General features: G+C 34.0%; 1 protein-coding gene across 1 annotated transcript in view; it reads right to left on the bottom strand.

The window, feature by feature from the left end:
- Positions 1-8,451, bottom strand: part of LOC128869772 (uncharacterized) — a 207,705-nt gene extending 199,254 nt beyond the window's left edge. The window contains exons 1-3 of the mRNA XM_054112393.1: positions 8,423-8,451; positions 7,356-7,494; positions 1,997-2,066 (exon numbers count right to left, since the gene is read on the bottom strand). Of these exons, the coding sequence (XP_053968368.1) occupies positions 1,997-2,066; positions 7,356-7,494; positions 8,423-8,451 (238 nt within the window). The remainder of the gene's footprint in view (positions 1-1,996; positions 2,067-7,355; positions 7,495-8,422) is intronic.
- Positions 8,452-11,933: the final 3,482 nt, after the last annotated feature.

Raw genomic sequence — 11,933 nt, forward strand, 5'->3', positions numbered from 1 at the left:
TTGCCATATGTCATCCGCGGACCGTTTTATTGATAAAGTCCCGTTCATATTTGAGCAGAAGGTAAAGTCGCGCAAAATTAATCATACGATTCTATTTTTTAGTAATTGTTTTTCTTCTTCTTAATTGGCGCGATAATTGCTTACGCTACTTTGACCGTGTTTAACAAAGCGCGCAAGTCATTTCTTTCTCGTGCTCGTGCGCCAGTTAGAAGTACCAACTGGAAGCCAAGCGCTTCTCCACCTGATATTTCTAACGTAGAGGAGGCCGTCCTCTTCCTGAATAACTTTTTTACTAAAATCAAAAGATCTTGAGTGACCGCTACTTCTATTTTGACCTTTACGTCACCCATTGCTTGTTCGTTTGTATCCTGCAGCTATCTAGTTGTCAAATATGATTGACGTATGATGTCATTCTAAGCCACCTTGTATATATTTATAAAACCTGTATAAATATGAAAAACAACTAAATTATCCCCTTCAATTGAAACAAACATAATACATTCATCACTTTATATACAAGTAGATTCGTTGTTTTTGAATATATTCACTTAAAGGGTTTTTCGCTTAAAACAAACCGATGTTCTTGGTCCCTTTGCTCAGGGTTTAACCGAACAGTTATGTCTACACATCAGTAATCACTAAATAATGTACCCTGTAGGGATGAGACGATATTTTTTAACCGGAAATATAGTTTATTATTCTTTTCAATTTGGAAAGTATAAAAAATTTTGAAGAAAAACTTATTGAAATAAAATTGACATTAATCCGAATTGTAGAAGTTCCCTTTTTGCTTTGAAGAACACCAATATACGTGTGCAGTTCTCCAAAGTCGTGTTTTGCCTTAAGGCTTAATATATAGGTACAATTAATTCAGATAAAAATAAACAGATAAGCTTTGCATGTTTAAGTGTATTTTAGAAGGACACAAGTTTCCGACTACGCCATACCCCAACTCGATAATTGACGACCTTATGACTTATTATACACGGTAACTTAGGATATGCCCTTGTGTATACTCCATCATCTTACAAAACCTGCAGTCTGCTTCTTCAGAAAATCAAATCTCATCTTAAGAAGACGGTATCGTAACAGTCATGTCATTCTTTACATGGAGAAAATACGCACGACCGTCACTGGGGAAAAGTTTGCACTTTAATGCATTAAAATTTAGTGGGCTACAAAAAAAAAATTTTATTTTAATAAAAAGGTTGAACTGTTGGTGAAAGTTTTTGAATTTTTACAATTTTGTTTGTAATTGTTTTCTTCATACACTTCCCCAAATACATGAACTCTCTGCTGCCTCGGATAATGAAAACCTGACGTACCTCTAGTAGCTGGTTGCCTATTAGGAGTTCACGTTCGTTGTTAATGTTAATAAGCATTTTCGCCTTCAACATCTTTTTTTTTCAAATAAACATTTCATAGAAATCACATAAAGGTAAAGAGAGACACAGAGTAGACTGAAGCCAACAATTAAGCAAACAACTTAGGTAAGGAGCGACAAAACAAAAAGCATCAATGAGTGGCATACAAGCTAATTACAAAATATTATGCCGTATACAAGAAGTTATCCATAATTACTGGCAACATATTATGATTTAATGAAACTATATTAATTTCTCATACTTTTCCTAGTGAATCAATTATTTCGTACCTTTTTTTATAGATCACAAGAATTGTATATTTTTCCTTGTGTTGTCACTCTTTAAAGTATTTTGAGTATTTGTAGAGGGTTTTTAGTTGAATAAATTAAAACAGCATGCAACAAAATAGTTGCTAATATTTATCTAAAACAATTGGTTTTTTATATTGATCCCGGTGGCGCCTACTTTAGTGAACACTTTTGTATTTAATGGATGCCCTAGAGGCTCAGCAGTATTTTGTATCCACTTACATGTGTACATATATTTTGATGTTATTCAAATGTAAAGCTCGTAATATTTGTATTAATATATTTACGCATTTAATTGACTCAAACCTTATGATGCATACGTACCAATAACCGTTAAATTAATTCTATGATTACGTGTGGGAGAATTCTGAAAATCGACGCGACATCTGTACACCTGTAGGAGAAGAAAATAAGAAGTGAAATCATATAATTCAACTATGTAAATAGAAGTGTGCATATGTATATATGCACGCATGTATGTATGTATGTGTATGTATCTTATAACTAAGGCCGCCGAAATTAAGCTCAAAACATTTTTTTAAGTACGAAAAACCTCAAATTAAGCACAAAACGAAAGAACAAAAATTGCTTAAAAACGTGAAAAATGTCCAAGATCAATATTATGAAATACTTAACGATGTTTGGCATTATTACTATTGGGTATGGGAATAAGTTTTCGTCCTTTCTTAGCCAAAGTTACGAATTGTTTAAATAATTAAATTATTTTTATGTGAAATATGTGCCATTGGAAGCTACAACTTTACTCCATCTTTCAGACAGCTTACGGATTCCTCTAACGAAAAATTCGAGTTCCATTGAGCAATAAATGGATCAAGATCCAGTTTGCGATGCTCTCATAAGAAGTGATCTCCAATAAGCGCTTGATTGGAACAGATGGAGCTCCGAAGGAGCAATGTCTGGGAAATACGGCGGGTGGGACAGGAACAACTTGTAGTCTGGCGTTGTCATGCAGCAAAATCTGTTTGTCATGTCTAACATCCCATTTTGGTCGCTTTTCTTTGAGAGCTCGATTCAAACGCATTATCTGCAGTCGTTAACGATTGCCAGTGATGATTTCAGATAGTTTAAGGAGTTCATAATAGATGACACCCTTTTGATCCCACCAGATGCACAACATAACCTTTGAAACATGAATTTTATTTTCGCTGTCAACGGGCAGCGCAGAATACAACTTTTTCGACGCTTAGGGTTATCATAATAGATCCATTTTTCACAAAGATCCCCGTGGCACCTTCTTCCTGGACCATTCCCATCGCGTACAAAGATTTACCTACGGTTGATCTGTCAGCATTCAACTTTTTAGACACATCATCAAGGATTCGATATTTCGGCATGCGTTTTCATTCAATAATTGTTGTAGTTGAGTATCTTCCAAGTTTTTCGGTGTTCGATCTTTATCACTCACGTCGAAATTGCCACTTTGGAAGGATCGAAATTTGATGGAGAGTGATTACCGTAAATATTGATGAACCTACGACACGTCTCTGCTGCACTTTTCTTTGAAAGGTAATAATGTTGGCTTAAGGAATTCAAACTGCAAATGCTGTTTTTTCGGTACGAACATGGACATTTTTGACGAGACCTCACATATACGCCTTCAAATCACCAGTATATTATTGTACTAGAGCGAACACAAAAGTAGTATCAACAGGGACACCTCTTTTACGCGGGCGGAAACTTATTCCCATACCCAATAAAATAAAAAGCAAATGTATAAATTGGTAAAATGATATTAACTCTGAAGAAACTTCAACAAAATAAATAGAACTCGTTCGCACGACATGTTTTCTCTAATACAAACCACAATTAGATCAAAGGCATTTCTAAATTTTTGAATAAAATGTACATACGATTTTTGTGAAAAAAACCACATAAGCCACAATCATAAACTGAAAATATGCACTACACATAGTATATAGATTTTTCAAAAATGTGAGTCTTCTTATGATTGATTGTTCCATCAATTTCGACAAAACGCGATTAGCGGTGCTTCATCGTAATATCCATTTTATTGCAATATTTTGGTTCACCCAACTTTTCTATTTAGAATGTTCGGTAATCTGATGATTATTGGTAAGTGTAGGTAATAAGTAGAGGAACCGAGAGCGCAAAGTGACAATTGTTTTGAACCGGAAATTGCTGATTTCTGTTATGCAACTTTTTACCTTCGAGAATTTGCAACAAGAAAACAGCTGATTAGATAAAGACAGTTACAGTTTGAGCAATCAGACAAAGCGACAAGCTGATTTTAAAATATATATGAAAAATCAAGAAACTCAATGGACTGTACGTTCAACATTTAGCAATACAGGGATATTAGTTCGTTTAGTAAAATTGAACCATTCAAACAAAATATCTGGAAAGGTAGTGTCTATATGGGTTCTGCATGCGATTAGCGCAAATAATACGCCAATCAGCTGTTATTGAAAATTGCATGTTTTGCGAACTTTGCGTTTGCGTACTTTTTTTTTGGTTATTATTCTATTTGTGGATGGATTATGCATTACTCTCTTGCAAATTGTCTCTGAATATATTTCAAATGAAAAGTAGAAACTATAAAATATTAGGCTTTGAATTACGGTCAAGCCTTGGATTTCCTGAATTAATATGGCAAGCCGAATGCAGCGAAAGTTTGTCTTAATAAATGTTAGATTATGCTTTAAATTTGAATTTCTAAATAATTTTTTGGCATCTTCATTGAACTCGTTGCGCAAAAATATTTGCAATAACGTGCGCCTATTGCAAAACTTCAGCCGCTTTTCTCTAAAGAAAGAAGAGGGAAAGAAAATACAAATAAATACTCTCACATTTTTTTCTGGCAAGAAAAATGTTGACAATTAGGCATCAATCAGCTGATGAAATAACACCGCCTTATATGAATTTGCCTTAGTACTGGCTTAAAACAACTCAGCTGAGGTATTGACACATAAAACATTATGAACATTAACTAATAAAATTTCGATATTAAATAAATAAAAAATATTTACGAAGCTAAGTTTTTTGTACGATTAAATTACAAAATAGCAAAAATATAGCAAAAATGTAGCAAAAATTCAAAAAATATGCAGCATAAGCAAAGAGATGGAATAAACAGCCTTATTCAGTAGGTAAATGATTAATTTTTTTTTTTGAAAAATCGAAAAAAATATGTTGAAAACTTGCTTCAAAACGTTTGAATGCTTACAAGAAATGGTTGATATAGAAGACAAACTGAATCGAAATATTGTTCAAAATATGTATATATACAGGGCCCGCCATCTATCGTTACGGATTTGCACTAGGTATTATTTGAAGAATGGTAACACTTAGCTGTCATCTGATTTGACAGAAAATTAGTTTTATTCTTCCGCTGAACGAAAATGGTTGTGTATACGCTCAAAGAACGCTGGGAAATATTGCGACATTACTTTGAAAATCATGGTAATGTTGCAGAATGTGTACGAAAATTACGTACGGCAATGGGAAGAAGAAAAGCACCGAATGAAGCGTATGTGCGTTACTTTGCGAAAAAAGTAAGAGAAACTGGGTTGCTTATTGACAAACCAACGCGTGACCGACCAAAAACCGTGCGTACACCCGAAATATTGCTGCTGTGGCCGAGAGTGTTCGTGAATCACCAGGAACATCAGTTCACCGTCGTTCTCAACAATTGGACATTTCGGAGACATCATTGAGACGAATTTTGCGCAAAGACCTTGGTATGACGCCGTACAAAGTCCAATTGGTTCTTCAGCTGAAGCAAACCGACCACCCAACAAACCAGCAACAATTGATGCACTGAAGACCAACACACGCGATATCATAGCTGGAATACAGCCGCATACAATCGAAAATGTGTTGAAAAATTGGACCGATCATGGGATGGTGCATGGCTAGCCGAGGCAGTCATATGAATGAAGTTGTGTTCCATCATTAACCGGAAGGATTGTACTTCAAAATAAGAAAGGCAGTTTGGAAAAATATTGAGTAGTTTCTTTTTTATAGCATTTTTAATTCCGTAAAGTTATATGGCGGACCCCATATAAATATATATAGAAATATATACAGATGTATATATAGAAATAGCCCATAAAGTTTGCCTTCACCTTACAAATATTTTTAAGTTGATTAAAAACGCAAGGAATAGTTGAGATATTTTCTTTATTAAGTTCTTCGTTACATTCTTAAGTTGCAAAAGCAGAAGAAAATAACAAAACTCCTCATTTAATTTTTTCCGTAATGGTAAGTATGTAATTGCAGGCTTTTTTTGGCCTGTTAAGGAGCATTACACAAAGCTTGACGATATCGGCTGTGTGCTTTAGGTCGTTTTATTGTCGGTACCAAGACGTTCTGAATTAGCCAAGATTTTTGGAACTCTACTCAAATACCCTGTTTATTCATTGCTTCAAATTCTAACTGACCACCACCACTTGCCACCATCCAGAGGATTTTGTTTCTCAAGGGAGGTGCCCGAGAGGCACCAAAAAGTTTGATGATCACTTATCTCAAAAATACAAAATTTACTTTCTTCTGAAAAAATGACTTGTTTGCAAAACTCTGGAAGCTAATTTATATACATAATTAATACATTACTACATACAAAAATGCACTTTCTTCTCCTCCCAAGTGAAACAAATGGCTTTCTTCGTGCGATTCTGCCATGATATCCTGCTTTAAGTAAAACTTTTCTAGCAGTTTTCGCACAAATACGTTTTCAAAAATTTTTGATGATGTAATTCGAAGGTTATTCTTTGTTATATTGATTATGCAGCGTTCTTCTCGGACCAATAGTGTCCTGGGGCACCTAGACATGGGCTTAGATTTTTAAATCCCGATTTGCTGGAAACTGTTTACTATGCGCCCAACAGAAGAATACATTCTCACAATAGATGTACCAATATTTCGGAAGCTATCACCATCTTTCCACAATTTGATAATTATTTTTTTCTTATTTTTCTTTCTAAAACACTAATTTCTTTTCCTTGAGTTTCCATGTTTTCAAATGATTATCACCTCTACATAAAATATGCAACTGTGTTCACTAACCGAAGAATTACAATAGCAAAGAATGAAAAATAAGCAAAGCAACGGGAAAATTTCCTATTAAAATAACGGTATTATTAAAAAAAAACAAAATGAACGCAGACCTTTTGGTTGCTATGTTTACAGGTTGCTCTAATAGGTTACCGTTATGTAAAAAATGAAGTCAGGATTCTTGTTATTTTTTCTTTGCTTTTGTAACTTAAGAATGTAATGTAGGAATAAATAAATAAAATGTTTTGAGAGCAAAAAATTTGCCTTGTGTTTTTAATCAACTTGAAAATATTTGTAATGTGAAGGCAGACTGTGTCTGATGTGACTGTGTGTACATGTAGTAAGTACTCTGACCAATCATTTTATTTTAAAATACGATAAATATCATAAAATATTCGATTATTCCAATTAATTGGAAAGTTAAAATAATTCAGAAGTTAAAGCAGTCGCGTCAATTTACTTATTAATTAATCAAAAAATAAATTAAATTAGGGGATTGACTGAATAGCTGAACTTATGATTAACTAAAACTTTACGTAATCAATTACTCGCACAGCCAAATACACATATGTACATGCATACATTTAAATCTAAATTTTAAATTTCAAATATAATTTTTAGATATTCCAATCGTTCTTCTTTCACTTACGCCTTCATCATCCAATTGAATGTTTTCGACTGTCAGTTTTGCAGGTTGTTTATTCGTCACAAAATAGGCGCGTGGTCCAAAGGAATTTGTATCTGACCAATACAACGCCTTTTCGAAGTCTCTCCCCCGAACATCAAAGCTAGAAAATAAAAATAAATATTTAATATCTCAAATAAATAAATACATGAATATTATTTAGATATACCCTTTTACAAATACATATTTTATAAAAAACCGTTTTGCGATTCATTTCAACTACATATATAGCCGGCTTCTTAGATTAACTTTATTTTTAAATATTTATCTATTTATTTATTTATGTTACAGCATACATAAAAAAATGAATAAAACAATGTAATGCTACAGAGTTATATATGGTCTGCACTTCATTTATTAATAATTTTAAGTTATGCTTAGTCGCTGAAATATTTTTGAGTTAAGTATTTTAGCGGAAATTAAATCTTTCTAGAATACTTAGTAGAAGCGCAAACATTCAGACTCACTCTCAGAAAAAAAAATGTGTTGATTTTGAGAGTTTTTGTCGGGAATATGGAGATAATTGTGCTCAATGAGAAAGGTAGAACGAGCACGCCACTCAGGATTTGAAGGCAAAGAAGAGTGAAATACATATAATTTTAGGTGTTTGTTTAAGGGGATGAAAACTTGAGCGAGGAATACAAAATGAGTAATTTAGTTTATGAAACTATTTTTATTTGAGAGTTCATTGTACGCCAATACTGAATATATATGATGTCGGCCATATGTACATATGTGCGAGGGTTGCCTTTTTACATTTTGCGCCCAATAATGAAACCGCAGTAAAATAATAATAGAAATAATTTTATTGTATTTCAAAATATATTCCTTGGAAGTCAATACACTACTGCATTCGCTTCGCCGTTTTCAAAACACTTTTTCCACTCAGAAGTGGACACCTCCACAACGAGGTTGTTAAAGGCTTAACATCCTTCTTCAGGCATTGAAAAACGTTCACGTTGACGATGAGAAGCGACCGCTATTAAAAATATATATTTCCTTTTACTGTTTCACGCATTTTTCGAACCTACGTACTCACGAATATCGCGCCCCAACCCATTCAATTATGGCGGCCGCTTTCTGAAAACAGCACTAAAATAACTCATCAACAACATTTGCACATTTTGAAATCACCCATGAGTGTGTACTGTATTGACAGCGTTAACAAAAGCCGAGAAGCATAAGCGGGAGAATTCCCTAATTAAGAGTAAAAATTTAGTCAATAATTGGTAAATTTGGTATGCAATTTTTTTATAGATTCGCAACTTTTGTAAATCATATTTTATGCATAGTGTATGCATGTATGTAAATGGACACTGTAAATAGATAATAACAAAAAATGTAAGCATGGTTTTGCATATCTCGTAAATACATATAAAAGGCCTGCATACTCACACAGGAATGCATGTTGTCAGTTAACAGAAAAAATGATATGCAAAATTGCTGCACAGATTAAATGCATTGGGTAATTTACAAATAGGGCAACGAAAATAATTATAACTACGTAAAAGCTATTTGCAAATGGAATACTCGCGAAATATTCGCGAAAGAAATAGTTTTTATGTGATCCTGTTGAATTTATAGCCAAGTTAAAAAAGGATATTTTTCGACTGTCATACCAGTAAGTGAAAATTAAAACTTTGATTTTTAAGTTCAAATTAAAATTTCTGTCTTTTTTTTTGCTATTACTTTTTCCATTTGAAATGTGAGTGAAAAAGCTTATGAATTCTTTCGTGCTCGCAAAATTTAATTCTTTAGCTGTGAAAAAGTTATTATCATAGTTATTGTTGTTACAGCGGCAGCTTACTAAATCCTATTTCGAGGGGTTTGGTTAGATAGTGAAAAAAGTACATGAAAGCTTTTATCTCCGATAAAAAGATGTGAAAGGCACTTAGAGCCTATAGATTTTTGTTTTTTCTTTTTTGGGTATACTTGTTTAAAGTTGATGATGTTTAAAGTACCCCGTAGAATTTTAGAATCATCACAAGAACTCTAACACGACACTGCTGATTAAATATTTACCCCGGAAATTTACTCCATTGCAACTTGTAGGTCTTGTAGGTTCTATAGGGAAGAAGATTAAACCAAAGCGGAAAAAGACACCTGGGTAAATTTATTTTGCCAGTGGAAGAAATTAAACCCAATAAAATAGAGCCTTTACTAAAATTCTTTGAGCAAGTTGAGCTCAGAGCAATACCCCGAGTCCACAAAGGGGGCACAATGGATAGCAGAACTAAATCCCTCATAATAAGAATAATAAGTTCTCCATATACAGGAGAAACTGCGTAATTTCTGGAACTCTACTTGTAAGTATAGGGTGGCGCTGTTGTACTTTTATTGCTATTTGTTATAGTTCTTCATTGGAAATAATTGTATTTGTATTTTTTAAGGCTGAAAAAAAAAACAAATTTTTAACGCAGATATTAAGAAAAGTATTAAAAATCTAAAGCGGGGAGTTTTTCAATGATGTCAGAATAATAATTTTTCCAACAATTCCGAACGAAAAGTAAACTTTTTGTCCAAAAAAAAAAAATGTTTAAGGGGGAAACCGGTTTAGATCGATCAAAAAATCGAGTTTTTTTATTACATAAGTCGTTAGTATAACTATGCAAGAATATGTGGTAAAAACATTTTAAAGCGAAATTCGCATTATTCCCGATTCTATGAGCACTTAAGTGACTGCCCGATTCCGCACCGTAGCGCGCGTTAGTTAAAACGACGTTTTTCTCGAAACTATTTACTTCTTTTCAACTGGTGGGCACTCTAGCTCAAAAAGTTATGGACCAATTGTTATAAATTTTTTTCGGAGTATTCTTTATTCAATCCTAATCCATATGAACCTAATTTTGGGATTATAAAGGGTGGTTAAATTTTAACGGCCGATGTTGAATGTGAACCACACCTAAACGTCAAGCTTTTTCTGTATTTCATTTGACAATTTTAATTTCAGACTAACTCAATTTGTACCATGGAAAGACACACAATCGAGCAACACGTTAAAGTTATTCAGGCTTATTATGAAAATGGGCGTTCAAATCAAACGGGCGTTCGAAGAAAATCATCTTCAGTGATGAGACACATTTTCACCTCAGTGGATTCGTCAATAAGCAGAATTGCCGCATTTGGGCGAAGGATAATCCAAGAGTGATTGCCGAAAAACCAATGCACCCACAAAGAGTGACTGTTTGGTGCGGCTTATGGGCCGGCGACATCATTGGGCCGTATTTTTTCCAAAATGAGGCCGGTCAGGCTGTTACTGTGAATAGTGTTCGCTATGGTGAAATGATAACGATTTTTGTATGGTCCGAATTGGAAGGACGGTGCCACTTGTCACACAGCTAACGAAACAATGGCTCGTTTGCGCGAAAAATTTGATGGCCGAATAATTTCACGTCGCGGCGATGTCAATTGGCCGCCAATATCATGTGATTTGACACCGTTGAACTACTTTCTTTGGGGTTATTTGAAAGAAAAGGAGTACGTCGATAAGTCAGCAACAATTCAAGAGCTAAAAGATGAGATAATTCGGCACATTAACGGCATAGAACCTCAATTATGCCTCAGCGTCATCGAAAATTTTAACCATCGGATGGAGATGTGCCGCCGAGGCCGCAGCAGCTACTTGGCCAATATTTTATTCCATGTGTAATTGAGCCATGCCAATATTATCATAGTAAAGAGAAATGACAATATTTTTTTATAAATTGTATTTTATTCAAAATAAACACCGGCCCTTGAAACTTAACCATCCTTTATTATCACTAAAAATATTTTTTTTAAGTACAATAAAATAGATAAAAAATATGGTATACAAAAACTACTTTGTGTTCAAGCGCCTCGAAAGCATGCAATTTTTAATATTTTTTTTTTTTACACAGTTAGGTTCATATTCATAGGATTGTTGATTACGGAGAAAAATTACAACTTCAGGAATTCCCATCAGCAAGACACTCGGATGGCCATCGTCCATAGACAGCACGCTCTAACGCCACTATTTCCCGCGGAAATAGCATAAAAAAATTTAAAAGTGTGCCTAAAAATATAAATAAAATATCCTCTAAACTTAAACAATTTCTGATTATTCCTTCTTTGTTCATAAAATTCTCGAAAAACACCAAAATATTTTCCTCCTAAGCCGCTTCCCCCCTTAAAAAGTATAAAATAATTAAATAAATAAATAATTGGCGTCTACCCTTCTGTTAGGTGTTTGGTCGAGCTCCTCCTCCTATTTGTGGCATTCGTCTTGACGTTGTTCCACTAGTGGAGGGTCCTAAAACTTTAAGCCGACTCGGAACGGCATATGGTTTACTTGGCTCACTTGACATGGAATCACTTTGTTATATTTGGTTACTCTAGTGATTTTAGGTCTTCCGCTACATATTATATAAAGCTATTAAAGTAAAATATAGCTCCAAGTATTTCCTCCCAAACAAGCATACTGGGTCCAAATAATCGGCCAGCGACTTCCAAATTAGGAATTCATTTACCTTAAGCGCGAACTTTGAACCACTGTGAGCTGATTTGAGAATATCGTGATGAAAA

Source organism: Anastrepha ludens, chromosome 2 (assembly GCF_028408465.1).
Source record: "Anastrepha ludens isolate Willacy chromosome 2, idAnaLude1.1, whole genome shotgun sequence".
Classification (NCBI taxonomy): domain Eukaryota; kingdom Metazoa; phylum Arthropoda; class Insecta; order Diptera; family Tephritidae; genus Anastrepha; species Anastrepha ludens.